At 45.4% G+C, this 22,670-nt stretch overlaps 6 protein-coding genes across 6 annotated transcripts; 3 read left to right on the top strand and 3 right to left on the bottom strand.

Moving 5' to 3' along the window:
* Positions 1 to 564: 564 nt before the first annotated feature.
* C8R40DRAFT_1038779 (uncharacterized protein) lies at positions 565 to 1,226 on the top strand (the record flags this gene model as incomplete). The annotated part of the gene is made up of 2 exons (XM_046223778.1): positions 565 to 1,036; positions 1,084 to 1,226. 2 exons carry the CDS (start codon positions 565 to 567, stop codon positions 1,224 to 1,226), a joined length of 615 nt encoding a protein of 204 aa, XP_046089316.1.
* A 509-nt stretch (positions 1,227 to 1,735) lies between these two features.
* On the top strand, positions 1,736 to 4,129 carry C8R40DRAFT_1167618 (pyridoxal phosphate-dependent transferase; the record flags this gene model as incomplete). The annotated part of the gene is made up of 15 exons (XM_046231051.1): positions 1,736 to 1,754; positions 1,808 to 2,033; positions 2,095 to 2,130; positions 2,181 to 2,269; positions 2,330 to 2,528; positions 2,590 to 2,759; positions 2,813 to 3,043; positions 3,096 to 3,129; positions 3,189 to 3,333; positions 3,395 to 3,486; positions 3,539 to 3,593; positions 3,655 to 3,696; positions 3,749 to 3,791; positions 3,847 to 3,921; positions 3,987 to 4,129. The coding sequence occupies 15 exons, from the start codon at positions 1,736 to 1,738 to the stop codon at positions 4,127 to 4,129; spliced, it is 1,599 nt and encodes a 532-aa protein (XP_046089315.1).
* A 162-nt stretch (positions 4,130 to 4,291) lies between these two features.
* Positions 4,292 to 5,596, top strand: C8R40DRAFT_1263556 (uncharacterized protein; the record flags this gene model as incomplete). Its single annotated transcript, XM_046233867.1, has 8 exons — positions 4,292 to 4,349; positions 4,402 to 4,430; positions 4,493 to 4,510; positions 4,567 to 4,627; positions 4,932 to 4,954; positions 5,047 to 5,059; positions 5,120 to 5,311; positions 5,356 to 5,596. The coding sequence occupies exons 1-8, from the start codon at positions 4,297 to 4,299 to the stop codon at positions 5,594 to 5,596; spliced, it is 630 nt and encodes a 209-aa protein (XP_046089314.1). The 5' UTR covers positions 4,292 to 4,296.
* Positions 5,597 to 7,298: 1,702 nt separating this feature from the next.
* C8R40DRAFT_1167617 (uncharacterized protein) lies at positions 7,299 to 10,696 on the bottom strand (the record flags this gene model as incomplete). Its single annotated transcript, XM_046231050.1, has 2 exons — positions 7,299 to 7,370; positions 7,427 to 10,696. 2 exons carry the CDS (start codon positions 10,694 to 10,696, stop codon positions 7,299 to 7,301), a joined length of 3,342 nt encoding a protein of 1,113 aa, XP_046089313.1.
* A 6,237-nt stretch (positions 10,697 to 16,933) lies between these two features.
* Positions 16,934 to 18,389, bottom strand: C8R40DRAFT_1091842 (uncharacterized protein). Its single transcript, XM_046227522.1, has one exon. The coding sequence runs from the start codon at positions 17,984 to 17,986 to the stop codon at positions 17,108 to 17,110; it is 879 nt and encodes a 292-aa protein (XP_046089312.1). The 5' UTR covers positions 17,987 to 18,389; the 3' UTR covers positions 16,934 to 17,107.
* Positions 18,390 to 18,789: 400 nt separating this feature from the next.
* Positions 18,790 to 21,017, bottom strand: C8R40DRAFT_1167615 (UPF0187-domain-containing protein; the record flags this gene model as incomplete). The annotated part of the gene is made up of 14 exons (XM_046231049.1): positions 18,790 to 18,951; positions 19,012 to 19,059; positions 19,123 to 19,175; positions 19,230 to 19,264; positions 19,318 to 19,424; positions 19,468 to 19,489; positions 19,546 to 19,707; positions 19,763 to 19,862; positions 19,922 to 20,330; positions 20,383 to 20,409; positions 20,468 to 20,566; positions 20,619 to 20,682; positions 20,733 to 20,853; positions 20,903 to 21,017. 14 exons carry the CDS (start codon positions 21,015 to 21,017, stop codon positions 18,790 to 18,792), a joined length of 1,524 nt encoding a protein of 507 aa, XP_046089311.1.
* Positions 21,018 to 22,670: the final 1,653 nt, after the last annotated feature.

Genomic DNA, 22,670 nt, shown 5'->3' with positions numbered 1-22,670 from the left:
ACCAACAAGTTCAACTCGATTGAACGCTCACAGACGTTTACAGAGTGTCGCTGTGATTCATTGTTCGATATTGTATCACATAACTTTCTTGTGTTGCCTTCGAGTTTCGGATCCCAGAGATATACAAGTAATATCTACGTATGTACCTTTGCTTGAGTAGATAGATACACTGTGGTTCAATTTGATGCAAAAAAATTCTGAATTTCACATTTTTGCAAGGGATAGCGGTACCGTCAAACCTTCACATCATGAAATACTTGACAAAGTAAATCACCAAGTATGTACTGTTGAAGTATTATCTATGTGGTGATTCCGAGTCACGCTTTGGCGCGAGAAGACGCTTTGATCAGCTTTGATCAGATTCTATGTGTGTCAGCATCTCCCACGTGGAAAATTCTCTTCGTGGCAACCTCAGCTTCGCTCTTTGATCTCTGCCAACAACAAGTGGTCAACACAGCTGAAGACGGCGGAAAGGAGGGCGTTCTTATCTGTCTTTTCTTTTTCCAGAATCCAATCGGCCAACATAACTCTCACCTCCTCTTTCGCCGTAGAAGGTCATATATAATGTCTTCCACAACCTCTGCGAGCAATGGTGCTTTGCAAAGCGGTGGATCTAAAGTATCTTCACCCTCGACCTCTTCTATTCCACAATCTGCACCTGCCGGTCTTTTATCCATGACCCAACCACCGCAAGCGTCTACCTCTTTTTTCAAGATTGCCTCGGGAGAAGTCGTGACCTTTGCATGGTCTTTTTCCGGCGTCCTTGCTACTCCCACCTCACTGACCGTTAACGCTGTTGGAGCCAACTCATTCACATATTCTCTCACAAGTCTACCAGGAACAGCGTCGAGTTACATATGGACACCGTACGACTACCAACAAAGTCATTTAGCTACTCCTTTGGCCCAGACTACGTATACTCTCGAAATCTTCGATGAGAGAGGTCTGGGTGCGACGATAAGGCCTGGCTATCTGAGCCCTAACACAGCGTTGACTTTTGCCTTGTACACACCTCAGCCTTACACACCACTTGCCAGTGCGTCTATTTTTATCCAGGCCTAGGCTATCATTGATCTTCTTTAGGCTGGCAATGTACAGTGTGTAGTGGCTCTAATTCGTCCTTTACTGCACATCCGGCGTATGTTGCACTTATCGCGACTTTCCTTGTCATGTTTCTATCGGGATTCGGGTTGCTTAGAAATGCGGTTGCGTACACGAGAAGATAAATCGTTCTCTGATTCGCTGAACTCTATTTTTGGCTGAAAGTGTGGAAGAGAGGTGGCTCACACTCGCATTTGGTTGGACTCTTATGGACTTGCTGTTGATCGACTGACGCTATCATGTTACCGGACTCAGGAACTTATGAATCATTCTACGTTATCCAACTTCATTCTTCTCCCCCAATAGGCCTTCATTTTTTCATCCCTCATCATATCGTTCTTACCGTATTCGCCTGCACATTTATTTCATCGATCCCGTCTTTCGCACATAACCTCCGGTTTCTAGCTTTCATTCCCTTACATCACTTGATCCAGTAATACGTCCATACACTAGAAAGTGGAAAGTATCCTTGTTCCTTAGCAGTCACCGCTGATGCAAATGATTGATAGTCAGGAGTGACCCATCTTCTGACTACATATCATGAACGTATGTACTTTACTGTTGATTCTATATCAATCACCTTTCCGCATTAAACTTGTCAGTAATCGAAAAATACACTACTTCGTGCTAAATCATGTCTCTTTCACGACACAGTAAGTCTATTAGTTCATTTGACCTCGGAGAGCTCACCCATGCTATCGATCAGTCGATGCTGAGGAAGTGATTCAGAAATCCAAAGACGCTCCTCACACCCAGGCCTACCGTCAAGTTCACGAAAGACGGTCCGTCCATCAATCTTGGAGCCGCGATGAAGATGCCCAAGGAGTGACAAAATATTCTTTGCCTGAAGTTGGGATTCCATCCAAAGCTGCCTACCAACTGCTTCACGATGAGACCCAACTCGACGGAAACCCTTTGCTCAACCTTGCTTCGTCAGTCCCTTCATTTCGTATTCGTGCATCGATATCCCTGACGATGGATCTTTAAACGCAGATTCGTACATACCTGGATGCCGGAAGAAGCTAACAAGTATGGCAGTCTCTAGTACTCGTATTATCAGCATGATACTGACCATCCAGGCTCATCATGGAAAATATCAACAAGAATCAGGTCGATATGGATGAATACCCGGCTGCCACGATCATTCACAACCGTTGCATCTCAATGAGTTCGTCCATTCCCCTGTGGCATCGATCTCTGTACTCATGCTGTATGTGTGCAACTTTAGTTGCGTCGCTATGGAAGGCCCCGTCCACGGGCAAAGTGATCGGGACTTCCACTGCGGGGTCATCCGAGGCAATTATGTTGGGAGGTCTCGCAATGAAAAAACGATGGCAAGAAGCCCGTAAAGCAGCCAAAAAGGACTTTTATCATCCCAACATCGTATTTGGATCTAACGCTCAGGTCGCTTTGGAGAAGTTTGCGCGGTAAGTCCAATGTCGCTCGTCATTCAAATGTGATAATTAAATGATGTTATTGTCATTGTAGATACTTCGATGTCGAATGCCGTCTCGTTCCTGTCAAAGCCAGCAGCAACTACGTGATGGATCCAAAGGATGCCATACAGTTCATTGACGAAAATACGATTGGAGTCATGGTCATACTTGGTTCAACGTACACTGGCCATTTCGAGAACGTAGCGGAGATGAGTGAATTGCGTGAGTGCTTGATATTAATTTTCCTTCGGCGTCGGTACCTCATCGCGATTCAGTTGATAAACTTCAAGAAGAGACTGGATTGGATATCCCAATTCACGTTGACGGTGCCTCTGGCGCATTCGTCGCTCCGTTTGTCTACCCATCATTGAAATGGGGTTTTGATATTCCCCGTGTCGTTTCCATTAACACTTCTGGACACAAGTTCGGTCTCGTTTACGCTGGGATTGGTTGGGTGTTATGGCGAGACGAATCTTTCTTAAACAAGGATCTTGTCTTTCAGCTTCGTGCGTATCGATCCGTTGTTGAAATAATATCTTACCGCTGAACTTCTTGTAGATTACCTCGGAAACGTTGAATATTCTTTCACACTGTAAGTGCCATACATATATCAAGTGGTCACCCCTTCTTGTCCACTGAATTATGCTATAGAAACTTTTCGAAACCTGCCTCACCTATCATTGCCCAAATGTTCAACTTCCTCAACCTTGGTTTTGAAGGATACCGTAAAATCGCGATCAAGGATCTTCGTAACGCCAGGCTACTTTCTAGGGCATTGGAAAATACGTACTTCAAGGTTTGTAAGCTTGACCATGACTGGGTGTAAGGTGGTTGTTAATTTATGCTACTGGTCCCAGGTGCTAAGCAATATTCATCGTGTCTTACCCGGGCGAGATGAAGATGACGATCCGGAATCGTATGAACCGGGCTTGCCTGTTGTTTCATTCAAGTAAGGTGTCAAAATCTCGGAGAGAGCGTTTGTCCTCACATATTTCTTCCAGATTATCGGATGATTTTAAAGAAAAATATCCGCACGTCCAGCAAGTTTGGATTCAAGTACGTCGAACACGTTGTGAAATGTAAATGAAATAAGCTCACGATCCTGATCCCGCTTCAGTCTATGCTCAGGACGAAAGGCTGGATTGTGCCCAATTACAATGTACCCGATCAGTTCTTTGTATCAATGCTCCACAACTGACACTCTTTAACAGGGCCCAGAAGGAGAAAAAGACACTGAAATGCTGCGCGTTGTCGGTAAGTATTTCTCTTGTTTTGATATATCTGTCTTGGATTTCATATTCTGCAATAGTCCGCGAAACGTTGAGCGAAGACTTGACCGAAAGACTGATTGCTGATATCATCGATACTACTGAGTCAATGATGTGTATGTCTGCTCCCTCACTCTGGCTATATAAATGTGACTTAAGGTTTTCGCGGGGTTTTGACTAGCTGAATCCGGTAGCCAAATTCTACTGGCATTAAGTCAGAGTTCGCACCAAGCCGATAGAGAACATGGTCGACCTGACAAGTCCAACTTCGGTGATACTGCTGAGGATGCACAGGAGCAAGCTGGATTCTCAAGGCAATGTTGATTCAATGAAGACTTGCAACATGTCACTAAATATGTACTATATGTCCTTACTCCAAGTTGGATGGTTGGGAGTGCAAGGGGACCATTGATGATGTCATTTCAATGACGTAATTTTTGTTCTGGTATAAGTAGGCCGTCTTGTCTTAGTTAAAGTTATCGATTCCAACAATGACTAGTAAAGTTTCCTCCAACTATGATGTTTGCCTTTACTTTTTGGCTATGTGAGTCCTACTAGACAAGAGCAAAATTTTGAAACTCATGCACGTTCTGCAGAATTTTGCCTCCACTTTCCGTCTTGTTCAGTGAGTATAAGGTCCTCCATTGCGGGAAGTCTTCTTCTCAAACTGAGCCTGTTCTCTATCAGAGCGAGGTTGTGCAGCTGGTTAGTGTTGCATGAAGTATCTTTTTCCGGCTAGCGTGTGTGACCTGTTTTCCCAGATTTTTGGATCAACATCTGCCTAAGTATCTTGGGATGGATTCCAGGAATTATTCATGCATGGTAAGCAAATTGACATGTACACTCTGAATGCAGAATTAGCATCGATAGGTATTGATTTCACGATTTAGGTATATCATTTCACGGAGTGAAGGTGTAATGTGATATTTACATGAAGCAATGGGCCCGCCCAGGCCAAACATATACGTACATCCAGACTCTGAAGACCCCCAAGAATCGACGATTGGACACTCATGATAACCTATTATATCTATGAATCTACCTTATTACACCTTACTACTATAACTACGTTTGACATTTTCTCCCCAAATAAGTAATAAGTGAATCCTGGTCATTCAAATCGTAGGGAACTTTTGGCATTGAATATCTGTGAGTTGAACATGATGAGCGATCGATGAGCGCTTGAGCTCTCAGGGAAGAGTCACTTATTGAAAATTGACCCAACTCCTCCCTGTCTTTAGCAAGCTCAGCAATGTAAGGCTTCGCTTCATTGTTGATAACATATTCGCTGAATTCGGTAGTCATTTATGGTAGGAAACTTTTAACTTTTCTCGTCATGAGAGAGACGAGGAGAGACGCAAAAGAAGCCGAGGTTCGATTGGGTTGGGTGGGAAGCCCTGCTGAACTCCCTTCCTTGGCTCCCTCGTCACCATCTGCAAAGCGGAGCTCCGAGTCGAAGGTTGAAAAAAAAGAACCAAAGGCGCATACGAACTCAGTCGTGTACACGTAGGTACACGTGTGGAACCTTCCTCCCGAAGGAGTCTTTTCAGGTCTTTTCACCTCAAAGAGTCAGGAGATTGGCATTTTAGGGGATTCGGAATGCGCAAGGATTACGAAAAGCATATCGTATGGCACTCAGCGCTCAGAATCACAGAACTAAGATTCTTGAATGTTGCTTGCTGTCAATGTTTACGAGTAAATGTAACGAATTTCAGCGGCATAATGGATGTGAAGTCATGGGACTTGCTTTTTACACCCGGAGCCTTAAACCTCACGTATAATACGCAGTAAATATATCGGTATGCTCAGTGTGAGGCGTAAACAATGATCGACTATACAACGGAATGAAGATGGGCCGGATTTAAGGAATTAAGGTGAACGTATTATAATACGCATCGGCCTGCATCAGTGAAGGCATTGTAGCCTATTGTAGCGGGGAACCACTCGTAGCCTTTATTCGTAATTGGAGAAGACAATTTGTGCTCATCCAGATAGATAGATAGATAGATTTCATGCCGATTGTCATTGAAGCAGCTTCAAATTCAGGCCCCAAAGATTGAGGCAGCTTCTCCTCAATACCTATCAAATTGTATACAATACACGTCTGTTTTCTGGTTCTTCTGATATTTGTAGAAGACTTACCAGGTGCGCAATACTAGCAATGTTGGAGAACCTCTTGGATTAGTGATTAGTACTTTAGTAGTTCATGGTTCGTGACAAAAATGGAAATCATCTCATTCACGTGGTGGTCGATTTTCTGTTAGAACCACGGTCTGCTTATGTATTCGAAGAATATGTCTGATTCGAGAAGAGCTAAGTAAAAGGAAAGGAAAGGAGAGTTTATCACACGGCTCGATCCAAAAGTTGAACGCCGGTTCCACAAAGCACTTGCAGCATCGTCTGCGGGTGAAACGACGAGGAGTCGCAATTTAGGAACTCAAAGACAACCATGACCGGTAGTGACAGATATCTCAACCAATTACTAACACAATATGCAATTAGGTGGTACCATATAACCAAGATGTAGTATATGTCCGAGACGAATACTATGGAGGAATGTAAGTAATGTTTGTTCAACAGTTCGAACGGAACCAGAGAAGATGAACGAAAGTAGCACAATGTGTGCCTTTTACGACAGATAAGAAGAGCGCGAAGGAAAGATTTAGTAACACATATTGGGATGGGCAGATAGTATGACAGAGATCGCGGGACATGAGTCATGAAGAAAAGGTGCCAAAAGAGTGACAGTACAACAGAGGTAGTGTAAAGGAGACGAATGGAAATGAGCGTCAGTTGATTTATGTGAAGGAGCGTGATTGATACATGGAAGATAGAGAATGTCCGTCCGCGATGAGAACGAATAGTCACCCAACTGTTTTCGTTGGATTGGGCAACGATGATGGGATTGTGTTACAATGGATGATACAGAGCTGGGGGAATGGGTCCGCTTTTTGAAGTCGATATAATCCAAAAAGAAATGGCCCTGTTTGCACAGTATCCAAACGCGCGCGAAAATACCCTGTGTCAAGGGCCCCAAACAAAAGAAGGGGCTTTTCAGACCGCTCCGAGCAAAAAATAACTACAAAAAATCCTGAGTGATTTTTGTTGAGATTACTGGGAAAAGACCGTACCGATATTGCCTCCGGAGCGTGCCCAGTAATTTGAGAGCGACCGGATAAAGCACGGTGCTTCACTAATGAGCAAAAAAAAAAGAAAAGGAAGAGAAGGAGAATATGCCGGGCAATAGCGAACAGCAGGTAAGCAAGGTGTAATGTTGTTAACAATATGCAAGAATCAAGAGACTTTGTACACGAGAAAGCCTGTGACAAAGAAGATGATAATAACACAACACAGCAAAGAAATTTTGGAAGCAGTCAAGTCTATGTATGCAAAAGATACTTATGTATATGATAAATGCAAATGAAAGGAGGGGCAAATGCAGGAGATTGAAAAACATCGAGAGAAAAAAAAAATCAATTTCACAATTAAGCAATTAAGATTGAATCCAGCTTATCGCGACACTGCCGGCGCCTTTGATGGATACGTTCGCTTGAAGACGACAAACCTGCACATTCGTCTTTATCAGCACTTCGAGTCTGCACAAAAAAAAGGGTGAATTACCATATCACTGACGGATCTATTTCTCCAATCAACAACTAAATCACCATTGGGCTGCCTCTCAAACTTCTTCAACTCTCCAAAACTCTCGCACCAGATTTTCACAGCTTGATAGGCACGACTGTCATCCGACTCTATCCCGCTGATCACTAATTTGCGTTTTTTGCCTCGATTAATGCCTTTGGTAGGGGAGCGCATGCCACCCATGCTACCAATGGAGACAGTACCCAGAGTCAGTCCAAGGGATCGACGCTTTTTCTTGGCAAGCGATTGACGTTCAGGGGAAGAGTTAGACGTAGAATTACTCGAATCAGCGGTCGATGAACTGAATGTAGAAGTAGCGGTAGCAGTGGTACCACTTCTCTCCCTCCGAGTGATAATTATTCCTGCATTGACCTCATTAGATAAAACCACTGGAGAGTTGAGAACGCTTGATAGAGTCACGGAATCCACGGAAGACAGAGTCCTGGCTGGAGCGGTTGTATTAATGGTAGTCAAATCATCTTTAGCAAATGGATCAGAAACAACCTGTCCCAGCTCATCAACGTTTAGCGGTGGAACGGGAGGGACAGAATCTGGAGACATGGAATGCGGTGAGACAGCCAACGAAGTGGAAGAACCAAGGGTGAACCGCGAGATCAGGCCAGACATTCTTCCGCCTTTGGTCTTCGGAACTTTATTGGGCGACTTGAGCAATTGACGTGGAGGGGAGGAGGGAGGCATCCGAGGTGGAGATGATGGAGGTTGAGACACAGCAGAAGCAGTAGTGCTTGTGCTCGTATTGATCATGGAGATCTTCCTATTCCTGGGGGTCTTTGGGCTCCCCACACTTGGTGGTAAGTCACCAGGACCAATCAGAGACTGCGTACCAACCAAAGTTGGTGTTGCGCCTCTTGGAACACTAGATTCAATTTGCGAATGCGTCGACGGAAGGTACGTAAAACTTTGAGCAGCTAGTGGGGAGGATGGCGCCTTGGGCAATCGGAATCCATACACTTGAGCATAACTACCCCTAACCATTTGGGTGTCGTCATCCATACCGGTAGGCGTCGAAGGAAAATCACTCCCGCGCTCGCCAGATACTGATTTGCCGGTTTGTGAGGACGGTCTGGGTCTTGGAGTTCTAGGAGAGATGGGAGCTGACGGTAAATCAAGCCCAGCGGCAACGGCAATCAAATCCGGGTCCATGTCCTCCATGTCCTCTTCATTCTCCGTTTCGGTCTCGGAGCCTGAATCATCATTCCAGCTGGATGTAGAACCGGAATATGCAGGAGTAGAAGGCTCTGACGTGCCTGCCGTTGAGCCTGAATCTATAGTAGGAAAGTTTTTAGGTTTCAGGGACAGGTCGAGAGGGGCAGGGCGATATTGAGTCGTTCTGGATTTGGTCGGAGAAGGGGGAGCAGAAGGGGCGGAAGGAGCCGCATTTGCCGGTGATACTGGCAATGAAGCAGATGGAGCGAGTGGCACGGGAGGGATCTGGGAAGCTGTATTTCCAGCCATTCTGGCAATAAAACTGGCTAATCTTTGACGTCTTCCTGGTGTTACCGGAGGAACCGACATATCCTCACCTTGAGATTTCTTTGGATCAGATTGTGATTGTGATGGCGAAGAAGGGCTAGGAATGGACGATGCTGCTGCATTCAAACTTTTTCGCTTGGTGATATTCAAGGATAGATAATTCCTCCTTGGTACATCATCTGCTGTGGGTGATATCAGTCCACCAGCGTCTGCTAGACCGATATACGAGCCCGAACGAGATGCAGAGAAGGGAGTGCTCGGCGTCGGTGGAGGGGCATGAACTCCCATCATTTTTGGGAGTCCCCAGTTCAGATTCGAGGAAACATCAGTAGAAATCTTGGGTCCCAGAGACCGTAAGTCGACCACGGAAGACGCTGGAGACCACTTTGATTGTTCAAAATCGATATTGTCCTGCTCTCTCTCGGAAGCGGACGGATCAGAATATTCTTTTTCGGAATGATCGCGGTCATAAACGGACGGGAGATTGAGCAGTCTACGTTCAACCTCACTCGAGTCTAAGGCCTCAATGTATACCGCATTCCTTAAAACGGTTGAACCTGCTCGAGACCGATTGCGTGAATCACTCGCTGGAGCTGCTGAGGATCCTGCACGGTACGTAGAGGAAGGGATGATCTCAAGCGAAGGATCTGGAAAAGGTGACGGGGTAGAGCTGTAAGGAGATAGAGGAGCTGATGCGGTGGGGAAAGACGTCGGATGGGAGTAGCTGTGCTGATGACCACTGTTAGAACTACCCGGCCTAGATAGAGAAGTGGAAAACAGGTTTCCAGCACTTGCGTAACGCCGCATAACTCCCGCCGAAAGAGCTTCGGAGCCCAACGGAGAAGACAAAGTAGACCCAAGTGGAATGCGAAAATCCAAGCCCGGACGAGAACCGAGGGAAGGTTGTCTGGTCAGACGAGCAGCTGGTCTATTCGTCTCTCCACTGACTCTACTGAAGTATCCGTCAACGTCGGGGTCTACATCCGCGTCAATGTCGGTGTCATTTAAAAGGGGCAAACTCGACTTGTGGCCAATGGTAGGACTATTTTTACCAGCGACCATAGTCGGTAGATGGTACCCACCAGCCAGGGAAACGATTGAAGGCTGTCTACTTCGGATACCAGGACCCGAATGAGAATATGCTACAGTTGGCGACTGCGTCCGCGAAAAGGAGGAAGCACGCGACAAAGAGGTTGAGCTTGGAAACACAGGAGACGTCGAGAGAAAAGGCGTAACGGGAGTGTTTGGGGTGATCGGAGTGACTGGAACGGAAGACGTCGAGCTAGCCGTCGTGTAAGACGATACGGTGGACGTGGAGAAATTGGGGATATGAGAGATGTTAGACGGCGAATTGGACGCGAGAAGTCCATGAGATTCTGGTGACAACAATGTTGTAGAAGCAGGTGGGGCTGGAAGAGGCTGTACGGAAATCAGCTGAAAACGCCGCAAAAGCGTAAAGCTCGAAAGATACAGTACCTTGTTTCTTCCGTCTATCTCTTCGTCGCTATCTACCTCAGAAGAACCGAAGTCATCGAAATCATCTGTGCGCCTGCCTGGCTTGAAAGTCATGGGAGGCAAATTGACCAGGTCGACTTCATAAGGCGACGGGTACACGGAGGACGCGCTATTTGTAGACACGTCCCCAGCATCGTCCTCGGGCTCGAGTTGGTATAGTAATTGACTATCAACTGCTCCGTAGTAGAAGATTGGCTGTATATCTTTTAGACAGGAATCGAGACACATACCAGTTGACATGTTCAATGAATGATATGTATCTGACGCGTCGAACAGTAGTAATCAACACGTAGAGTTTGAAGAATCCTGGTTTTCAGGTCTTGTGAACACCGATTCCAGCAACGGCCAAGTCGTCGAGGAGACTATCACGAGGCGAATGGCGGCGGTGGCAATAGGCTTGTAAATGTTGTAACTTGTTAACGGCAGTAGAAGAGTACTAGGAGTCAATGAAGACGACCAGCACAAGAAAAATCTTTGAGGGGAACCTGAATCCGAGTCAGAAGTCAAGTTCGCGAAACGGAAACACTGGCGGTAAGTCGTGGGCTTTGTATATAGGGCAGACTTCAGCTGTACTTTTCTTCCCATCACTTGTAAAACCTCGAGTTCAAAAAATCTTGAGATCTATCAATTAGACCCATTTGGCATGTTATGTCATCTATGCTTCTATGGGAATCTTCTTTAGATTTCGCTATTTTTGCCCGAATTTAGTCCTTTTTTTCCTTTCTTCGGTTTCTTCACATTTCCTTTCATGTAATCACAGTTCGCGAGCACATGGAACGAGGAAAACTCCGCGTCTCTTTTCGTTACCTCAACTGTATTATAGCTAACTTGCCGATGCCCAGTCTGGATGTCGTCCAGGTCAAACAGAAAAAGACATCTCTTCTGTAGTCCGCGGCAACCAATTCCATTCTTCTCAACCACAGCAATTTCAACTTTGAAGCAGAATCTCGAAACTATCTGCGTCTGATGTACTATCCTTGGACGCTGTCTGCTCCCATCGTTTTATCGACACAACCTCCTGTATGTCAACAACCATCTGGATAAAATCAGGTCCCTCCATATTAACAGCTTTGACATCAAATTCCTCACTTCCAGAGAGGCTGTCTTACCACTCCCCCGATGCAACTCGATATTCCGACTACTACATACAAACTACAGAGTATAGTATACTTCGCTGTACATTTCGGCGGCTATCGCTCCACAGACTTCGTGCGAGCAGTGGGTCCGATGTGGTTCGATCTTCCGCCTTGTTCCGCTCCCCCAACCCTGCGCGCAAGGGCCTTTCTTTCTTTGAATCATGAATTCCCAGGATCACCCTCGGACTAAAAGCGTGATGATCAACGGTGAACGACTCTGCATCTGAAGCTCTTTGAGGCCTCCCCGTTTCCCAACGGTCCTGTATATTCCAAAATAATTCCACGACATTCCACTCTTCTGTTCTTCTCCTCTCGAATGACAAGCTCTCATTTTCTCACAAAATCACTGGTAATTCAGTGCAAAACTCCGAAATTCTCGAGATAGTCGGCCACGAGTAACGCGAAATTAACTGATGCAAACCGGACTGCTCATTCTAATTTTTTATGAAGCGCTAGTAGACGACGGCAAGCATCCTGATTCGATATTTCCCCGATTTTTTCTCTCATTCCCATTCACCGGCAGTACACTCATAAATCAACCCCGTCGCATACCACTCGCAGGGTTCAGAACAGGAGTCCACAACTGTCCACAAGTTCACAAAGGTTTTCTTGTCCGGAAAGAAGGTTAGTCAAATTCGCTCATGCATTTCACTTGATCAACTGAATCTCCCGAGGCTACTAAACTACCTGGTAGTTCTGCTTTTCCATTCCTCCCACAGAGCCAGTCAGAAAGCCTCCGTCAGGATTCCAGGTGGAAGAAAAACCTTCAGTCGTACTAATAACTCCGCAAACTCCGTAGTACGGCGTATACCGAGCGCTGACCGTCGGGTTTGTCGGCGGCGATCATCTATCGATCTTCATCACCTTGCATCTATGTGTTGAATTTACTAGTTCGCTCTTCTTCTCATACACTTTCGATTCTTTAGTAACTCTTTGTTTCCCCACCATTTTCTAGTCTATATTGATGATCACTACCATTACCTACTGGAAGCCCCGTCGAATGGGATTGTGATATGTAGGAGCCTGGAGGGCCACAGACTGAGATACTCGACCTATACTCGACCCACCAAAGCTTGCCAACCAGGGTCAGTTCCAGGCGAAGCTTTGCCACCCTTTGGTATCTCACTGGCATGAGTACTTCCAGAATTCAAGTTAATGTACATTCAGTCGAGGCAAGCTGACCGTGATATATATTTCAGAATGCGTCACTGTGTGCTCGACATGGTTCCCGTAGATGGCTCAAATTTTCACATCAATCCGGTATTAACCTTGAAATTCTTTTCAACGATCCATCAGGTTACACATATCCCTACTAACTCACGGTTCCCTTGAGGATGGTACTCATATGTACCCAGTAGATAGGTACGAATATAGTTTCCCCCATTCCCCTTCAGATGTTCACTGCATTCAAGCAGCTCCAAGCCCTGCTGGACCTCCCCACCTTCCACGGTTCTGTCACACGCAAGTGGAAATACATATACATGCAACAGGAATAAAACATTAACCCATACGTATGCGAAATGAACGTAGGTGCGATACCTATGATATTGGCTCAGTCTAGGACTTCCAACTCTCTTGATTTTGTCGTGAAGTTTCAAATCTTAATTCCCATGAATTTCACATGAAGCTTCAGACCCCAATATGATCACAACCCGCGTTCAAATATTGCTGGGGCTCTTTTAGCACAGGTTTGAATTCAAGATCATCTATAGTATTAGTGAATGGTCGCAGCACAATCCGTGATAAATGCGACGTTCACCTCAGGCTGTGACATGCGACGATTTTCGGCTTGTAGCGCGCTCAAGACAGAACAGAACTTATTGGACATACTTATCTGTGTTTGTGTTCATCTCGATTCGCTCGCCGTATGAACAGTTCGGGGTAAGGGTGGGTTTTCAAAGACATATACTCGAAGCAGCTCCTGCGGTAACAAAGGTACATAATCAAGAATATTCAAGATACTCGCAGATTACTTGTGACGAGACCAAATTTCTTAAGTGTGTCAGCATGTACGCAATCTCAATCAGGTGTAAGGTCTAAGTGCTGCCGTCTTTCCTTGATCCTTGTTCCGTCTTCGCTGCCTCACCGGACAAAGTTCAAGAGAGTTCTTCTCTCCGGTGCTATCGTCATCGCCAACGCGCCACCACAAACTAGGAGGCGCAAGTCACTGTAATTTTAGACTCAAGTGCATCTTCAAGCTTCTTCATCGCTCATCCTTCTTCCTACTTCATCCCAGGCTTTATATCTGGTTCTACTAGTATGCTATGTATACTCGTCGTTCTTTCACCCTTTACCCCTTCTTTTCAAGTCCTCCGACCAGATACATTGGCGTAATTTCATGGATCATTCCGAGTTTTTCAATTAGTCAACCTTCTCCCCCTTAGCCTTCAGCGATCAAGAAGTAAATTACCAGTATAAAACATGTTGTCCGTCAAGGGTTGAAGCCATCCTCTAACGCTCGAGCTCCTCAGGACGCATTCCGAGTTTTAATTATCCCCGTGAAATCTCACTCCTTTACGTTTGTCTTCCGTTGCAAAAGGTGCCCACGATGCTATATCGGCGCCGTCTTCAAGTCGAGGCTTCATGAGTTTTTATGAATCAACAACCTCAAATTAGTAGGGTAGGCTGTCTTCCAGGGTACCATAGACAATGTCCGAGTTGCCCAGCATTGGAGCAGAAGCATGTAGCTGTCAAGGCGAAAAACCCGGGACTTACAGTGGCATCATTCGATCTCTGCATGATAGTGGGCAAGTATCGTATCTTTCGCGAAGCTACAGTTTAATCCTGCACCTCAACATATCTGCAAACATTCATAAGTAAAAAGAGAACTTCTTGAGTAAATAAGTCACGGTCAATTCTCGAGCTTGTTGAGAGGTAGAACAGACGTGAACTTGTCTAGACTTTTCCGTATGTTGGGTTGAGCTACGAGGGCTTATGATACTCAAGCAAAGAAATCCCAAATAGGAAACCTGGATAACCTTTGAAATTTGAATTCCTGTGATGTCGCTGGGGAACAGTGAAATAATCTGAAAAGGATCAAGTTTGCTTTGAGTATGGGACTCTATCAGCCATAGCGGGTCCGAATTGATAAATAACCTCGACTAAACATTAGATTACTTACCCAAATTCGAGCCGTTCGACATCCGTTCGGAAGAGACCGATTTCTTTGGTTATTTTCGAGTTCTGAGTATGAAATGTAGCCCGGCCCATGCATAGGAGTAAGATTTAAGAAAAGAAGAGAACCGTACCATACGCTATCTCCGCGATCCTTATGAGAGGTGGAGAATTGTCTGACAGAAAACATACATAAAGATAGGCTATCACCTCTGCTCCGGATTAATTCCGGCATAGGATAAATCTGAGTTAGGATCGTTCAAACCTGGATTTCACCAATTTTCGATGCCTTGAACATTAGATGAATACGACATTGTGGAATGGAGATAATTGGCCACTCACCGTCATATATTAGCAATGAGTATACATAGTCCTGCCATCAAGGCTTATGTTTTTTGGTCTCCCACTGTACTTATTGACAGACTATTGATGACGATGGGCGGAAAGAGCTGCCAGTGTTGTGACATGAGAAACCACCAAGTTTACGAAGCAACTCCAGGAACTCTTAATTTATGAGCATTCTCTCCTTCAAAAATTGAATGAATATTGAATAAGATGGGCGCTCATTGATATTGACACGAGAAGGACCGGTGGACCATGGAGCTGAGGAAGCAAGACTGGCCTCTACTTGTCATTGTCAACGTCAGCATGCAGTGCACTCGGAGAACTGAGATAGGAATTGTGGTACTGAGGATTGGGACGACTCGGGCAACTCTCATCTATACATTTCAAGACAGGGCTGGAATTGTCTTTGCGATATGTAAAGCTGGCAAGGATAAATCGACGCTGCTAGTAAATTCAGCCCGCTAGCATTGGCAGCAGAACAAAGTTGACTCACATATCGTATTACTATGGGATACCGATGGGGTGTCAACCACAGTAAGGTTTCCTGGGAAGAGTCCTGATTGTAGACATTCGTCTGAACATGGTGATGAGAGTCAAGGATCTGTAGTTGCACGGTCTCGAGCTGTCTCGAGGCGCAGTTTTTCAGATCTTTCTTGAGGAAAAAGCGGTCAGATACTACTTAGCAGTCAGTCAAAAAAATTAGTAAAGTATCTGAGTTAGATCCAGATGTCGTTTCTCCATGATCTTGCTTGAGCAATGGCTATTAAATGGATATTGTGAGATGGTTTAGATTGTGGGCCGTAGACCCTAATTTTTCCAAATTATCCATCCTAGTCATCATTTTTTAGTAATATATCCCCTTTTAGCGATCTTTTTACTGTCAGTTGATTAGTCACTTCTTGTGCTCGCTCTCGACAACCATCATCTTCTGGTGACAAAAACTGGGTGTTTCTCTCTTGACAACCTTCGTCTTACAGTAAAAACTATCACTCCCAGTGAATAATTCCCACTACCTCTGTAGAGGTTGAAGGGTTTAGTAGACTCAGTTTTTTTTTGGTCATTCACTTTTCAAGTTGATTATACTACTGCTGGAGACAGCTGGAGACTCTGGGTTGGGCAGATGCATCTACATGCGGCGCGCCCCATGCGCGCCGCTTTTTCTATCTACAATACAAGTACATTAGCCATCACCAATCAAGGTGTGGTCCCATTGTAGTACAGACCTCTACAAACACTACCTCTTACTACTCATCCCTGCATCTGCGTTCAGTCCATCTTGTACTTAGTGCTCACACAGACACACATTGACTGGTAGCGGGCCCTGCCGTTCACCGGCGCTACTTCGTTATTGTGAGATGGTTTAGATTGTGGGCCGTAGGCGCCTAATTCATCTGCTTCACGGGCGCTTGTTAATGGAACTGCCCTTACGCAGACCAGACGTTCAGACTAGCGAAAATAGGCAAAGGAGAGGTAGAGGTACAGTTCTAAGGAGAGCTCTGGCCTGTTTATTTTGCAAAACAAAAATAATCCACATATCATACCTGTTTCGTGGGGTCAGCGGCCTCGTGGCACTGACAGCCAAGGGCGAGTCGCGCTTCATGAACTTGATTCTATCATCGTTTTTCTCCCGTATACTCTCCTGTTCAGCTACCGAACATTGTTGCACTCAATCTGTAGCAGTGTACGAGCCTGTAGTGTAATCTGTTTATGAAGGAAGTGTGGTAGGAATCGACGGGTCGGAACTCGGAGCGAGAAAAGTAGAGGAGCTGCCCCTAGCTGACCTCTACCTAAAACTTTAGTTCTAAGTACTAAGTACGACATCTACTTTTCAAGTACAGGTATTTTCGCTTGCTGTTGAATGTCCTCACGCAGACGTTATTAGGACTGGAAAATGATCAGTAAGAATGATATCATACTTCTAAATGGATATTATCAACTGGAGTATTACAGGATACAGTGTGCATAAGCGGCATAAATTCAACATGGCATTGGTTTCAAAAATCGCATACTTGTGGAGACCAGAAAGTTCTGAAATCCACCTCTGCATGAGTACTTGTCAGTACTGCGGAATAATCTCCGTTGGCGTGGATAACAACGAGTATCGGACACCGGGAGGGCAAGGCTGCAGCTGCTTCTTCCCGAAAAGGACCACGTTCAAGCAGTCCGACTCTGCACCGGACATCGTATCGTCAAAGCTCGATGCTTCCGCCGTATCGCTCTCTATTGCCAGATAGTATGGAATTTCCATCTCGCAATCCTTCTCGTCGGAGTTGCCGTTGAAGCCCCCTACTAAATCATGATCATCCTTCATCGCGATATCACTCGTGTCTCCCATAACCATCACGGAACCATTCGACCCTTGACCGTTCTGAAGGCCTTCGGTCATCATCCTATCATACCACTGGTAGGTAAGGTTATGCTGCTGCATCATCTCCGTGGTTTGTTCCTTATAAGCTTCGTCCGCAAGATGGGTAAGTTTTGCCTGTTGTTGCGCTTGGATCTGCGACATCACCCCCTCCGGCAAGACTGATTCTCGACGCAACGAGTTACCGATCCGGACCCAGCCTATCTCTGAACCAAAAGGCTCGGCGTCGTCTGGTTCTGCGAACGGGTGGGTTTCGGTAGGGATGTGAGTTATAGTCTCGCTCTCTAGTGTCTTTGGGTGTTGAATAGGTTCCGTCGAAGACTCTACTGCTGTAAAGGCGGGAGTGGCGGGTCTGCGCGGCGTTTTCTTCTTGCTTGCCAGCGGGCCTTGCTTGGTAGGACATTGACTGGAGCCTGCTCCTGGTGTACCCGAGGTTTTAGTTCGACTACTAATCACATGGTTGCGAAGACCAAGTTTTTTGGTCGGTGTTTGGCTGTCAGCCGCGGCTGTGGTAGACGTAGATGCAGCTGCAGCTGCACGCTTAGCTTGGGCGCGGGTTAAAGCGACCATCTCTAGATGAATGCAGGGAGAGTGGTTTAGTTGGGAACGGATGTTGAGATCGAGTGGCTAAACTTGTGCATTTGTCTTTATCCCTTTCATTAGTAGGAGCTTGGACGTTCCGGTAATCCGGTTTGGCCTTTGACCTTGCGCCTTTGTTCTTTCGTTTGGTGTCCAAGGTAGGTGTCACAAGTCAACATTAAACCCTTGGCCATGAAAGAAAAGGTACTAGCTGGGCTCTATTGTTCAATAAATATACTACGACCACTGATGTCGATGAATAATCGCATATACATCTAGAACCAAAGGTGCTCGGAGTGTGACAATTGTATGGTTGCACTTTCAGACTGACCTTCGCCTGAGGTTGACGGAGGTATACTTCACATTGCTAGCAATGCTCGAAGGAAATTTGCAAAATTGCGACTACACGGAATATATCATGTGACCAGCGATATGCCTGATATGGTTCCAGCGCGGTCATATGACGATTCCGTCTTTCTGGTGTGCGCATGTACTTACATTAGGTATGTACATAGTTGACATATTCTGTCAGCGATACGCCGAATGAGCCTGAGTCTTGCTCTACAAGAGCCAATGATATTATTCTTCAAAGAGGGTGATACGTCGGGGGTTGTGTGTAGAATTAGATGTACCCTTTGGGTGCCAGAATAAATAGTAAGTAAAACCTTTGTCAGACAACAAAATCCAGCTTCCTGCGTGTCTCCCAGAAGATACCAAGAAAAAGCAAGCGAAACACCAACAATAATAACTTGAACACCTGAATGTGAAGCATTGAAAAAGTGACCACGAGTACCTCACTTTCGTGTGGAAAAATCAACATCTTTCCAGCCTTTGAGTAAGGTTCGTTGGATACTGTGTGAGCCAGGTTGACTGTCAGGACCGTGATCAGAATGCGTGTATGCGTCATTGGCTTGAATGAGCTCCTGGGCATTACGACGATCAGCCGGAGCAAATGGCTATAACTCCCCTTAGTTTCTTTTTCGGATAAATCACAAATTTCGAGAGCTTGTACGCACCTGATTCCAAGGACCGAAAACATATTCAGAAGGATCGGGGTTAGGGTGCTTAAATCATAAATCAGCCTCGACATTTATATATTGATAGCTCAACGGATTACAACAACTCACAGCAGTAATTTCATGTAGTTCTCTTTGAATCATGAAACAGAAATCATCAAGGTCTGTGGATTGCACTGTCAATATGAAACCTATCCCGATTATCCAAGAAAACATACCCAAGTCATTGAGATCATAATTGAAGGGGTTTTCACTGCATACTCAAAGAATGAGCCAACGGAAACTCAGATTTTACAAAACACTAACATTTCTTGGCCGATTTCGAGAAAGCCGAGATAGAGGAACGTAGTGAATGCGGTCCCAGGAATAGTCAGCCAACCAAAAGTTGATACAATTTGGAACTGAATTGCACTCTGCATTAGAAATTTCACAATAATTTGACTGTGACAGGCTTACGGGTAATGCCAAGAGATATATCCTGAAGAGTGAGACCATTGAGGGGCCAGGGGGCATAGAAACAAAGAACAAACCCACCAAATAGAGATACGAAGATGAGCTTGATAGGCAAATGGAAGGGGAGTGTCCGCGATACGTTCCAGATTGCTCAGAGTGTCCTGGATACTATTGATAGTACCAACAAAAGTTCCAGCGACAGGAGCTGGGATATTCCCGGCCCTGATCATAACATTGGCATAACTGAGCATGCAAGTGAGTAGGCTTGCACTCTTACGAATAACAGCCGCACACGTACTTCATCAAGAAAAGTGAAATTTCCACCGGAACATTGCTATCACAAGGTCTAGGCTTACGCTTCTTTCCAAAGACTGCGCGCATATCAACATTCTGGCTACCTGGAAGGAGAATGTGGATACATGTACTTGAAAGCGGAACGAAGGATTCAGATGTATACCTGGGCTTTTCCTAAACGGCTTGGCGATCAACTTGAATATCTTCAAGAAAGGGAAATAATCGGTGAATCCGGCCCGCGGAGGGTTTCTGGAAGGCTTGAGAGGACGATGAACGTCAACGACAGGCAAAACCTTCTCAGGGTCGAAGACCTTGTTGTGCTTGCGAAGAGAGCCGAAAAAGGTCGATGATGTTTCCTCTTTGTAGTTCGAACCCATAGTATGCGAGGAATTGCTCCTAGTTCCGGCAGCGCGTTGTGGGTTGTGTTCGAGTGGATATTCGCCGTCTTCGGATGCGTGCCACATTGGAAGTAAATCGCGCTCCGTGGATCCTCCATTCGCGTATCGAGGCAGAAAGCAGATCAAAGGATAAAGGTCTTGATAGTAGACACCAGATTCGCCACGAAGGTAATGCTGATAGATAGTAAAATCAGATAATACACAAGCAGCAGCGAACCAAGTGCACCTTGATGGAAACAGAAAGCGCTTGCACCTGTGTAACCAACAGTTAGCGATAGTGAAATTATCCCCAGAGGTAACGCGTTACGCACCAGATTGACCATGGACTTCTTTTCGATTATACATTCGAGCTGTGTCGGGGCGCGACCTCCAGGGGGTGCAGGTCTGTCGTTGGAAATGTGGATCCAAATCTAATATTACTCTTCAGTTTTGGAAAGAGCGTTGCAATTTTAGAGGACCCACTGTCATTGCCAGAGTCCTAGAATAGGTCCCAATGTTTGTCCACATCTTCCGTCCATCAGAGTATCTATACTCAAACTTGAGAGCCATGCTGTAGACGAGAATGCTAGAGCATACCGTTCATATGCAGAAGAAGTTCGGAAAGAGATGACGAGACCGAGGACGGTACCCAGCACACCGAGTAAACCATTGTTCAGAACCAGTTCGTGGTCTGTGAGTTTCGAGATTGCAGCCACCACTGGTGGTAGATCAGCTTTTGAAGGAGAGAACTAACGAATTTCTCGTACTAGTAGCTACTGCTGAGAAAAATAGAGTTTCTGGCCAAATGTCGTTAATGACAGTAGCCAAAAACTTTTTCCTCAATGACATTCCGCTGGAATACATGGGATTTGATGCGACCATCTTGAAGAGTCAGTGGGTCGTTGTAGAGGGAAGAAAAAGAAAGAAACAGGGGTGGCCAGGGATGGCGTGGCCGGTTTTATTGCTATGAGGCGTAGAAACGAAAACGTAAGGGTAATTGAATTCTTCGGAAATCCAATCACCGTAAGTCAAGGCTACAGAAACGAAAACTCAAAAAATGCAGCACGGCTGAAGATGTGAAGAGATGAAGGGTGCTCCAATGTCAAACCACCGCGAATGTGTCGAAAGGGGGGAGTTGAAGAAACAACAGAGGAGGGTTATATACATTTGATAGGAACGGATCAATTCAATCGTTCGGGCGCCAAATCATTCTAGTTTCATGTGCCAAATAAGCAGTGGCGACGAAGCTATCTTCCAGAAGATACATGGCAATATATAATATGTATTCGCAGGTACTCGCTTTCTCTGGTGAAGAACAAATGGGGTCTAGATGCATCCCATACTGAGCGATAGTATCCGTCTCCTGTTGTGAATTCCAGCGAGGTACAGCAGGGTACAGCGCCCAACGTTCCCTCGAATATGATCTTGTGGGACTCACCTCAACATGTCAGTCTGATTTTCCATCGATTATTGATCACACACTGTTCAACATTTATATCGGTCTATGAATGATGGTGATGTTCTACTACTATGTGGTATTCAAGAGCTGTGTACGATACTTACTTGCCTCGCCGCACAGATATCTCCGACGAATCATCATGATAGAACGGGATGAAACCCGCGCTGGCCCTCTATCCTTCTTGGATCGAACTGTATCCACAAATAATCATAGGGCATGTACTTAGTCGTAGGTAAACCGACACGGTCCGAACCCAAAATTGCAATGGGATACATACTTGGGGTTTTCACCTAGTCGACATCCAAGCTCAGCGCTCAAGCGCTCAACTACCGTCTACGTACCTAACAACATCGGTCGTCGATCTCCGTTTAGCCTCGGCGCACAAGTCTGGTATGTAACTACAGAGACTCAGGTGTGTATAGATCGTAGTGCTACTTCGGTCTGTTAAAAATTCCGAGTTCTTGATGAACTCTCTACCCTCAGGCTGGAGCCTCAGTAAAGCATTGTAACGACTCAGTCAAGCACTGCGGAGACCAGGAACACAGTAAGACTTATTCCATCCAATAGTTGCGGGATGTGCCTCATCGGTTTATAATAATACCGCAGGGATCAAAAAGCGAGCCTCCAAAGCGTATAGAAAGCTCCAAGTTTGAATTCAACTTTTAGGAAAAGTCACAAGTCCGTACTAATGGCAACATTATATTCATATCCGGGAGAAGGGGAGGACGGAAAAAGTTGTTGACTTTTGTGGAAGGTCCCAAAGCACTTTAGAATACCGGGTTGGAGAAGCGCACGACCAGACGCTGAGAGCCATTGTTCATGATAACCAGATCGCACTTCAAACGGTCATACCAATCATAAAAATACATACTATGTCTTCTTCATTTTGCAGTCCTACTATAATTGGTGCCTTGAATTCTGTATATTCGATCGACAGATAAATATAGCGAGAAGTTGGAAGCATCCATGGTCACGGAATTTGAGAAACTGAACTTGTTTTGAAGGAAGACAGGTTTGCGCGTTTCACTCAATTCCGAGAGTCAATATTGAAATGATCCAGCCGCATTGCTCCTTGA

Source organism: Lentinula edodes (assembly GCF_021015755.1).
Source record: "Lentinula edodes strain Le(Bin) 0899 ss11 chromosome Unknown C8R40scaffold_7, whole genome shotgun sequence".
Classification (NCBI taxonomy): domain Eukaryota; kingdom Fungi; phylum Basidiomycota; class Agaricomycetes; order Agaricales; family Omphalotaceae; genus Lentinula; species Lentinula edodes.
This window is presented reverse-complemented; position numbering and strand designations above follow the sequence as displayed.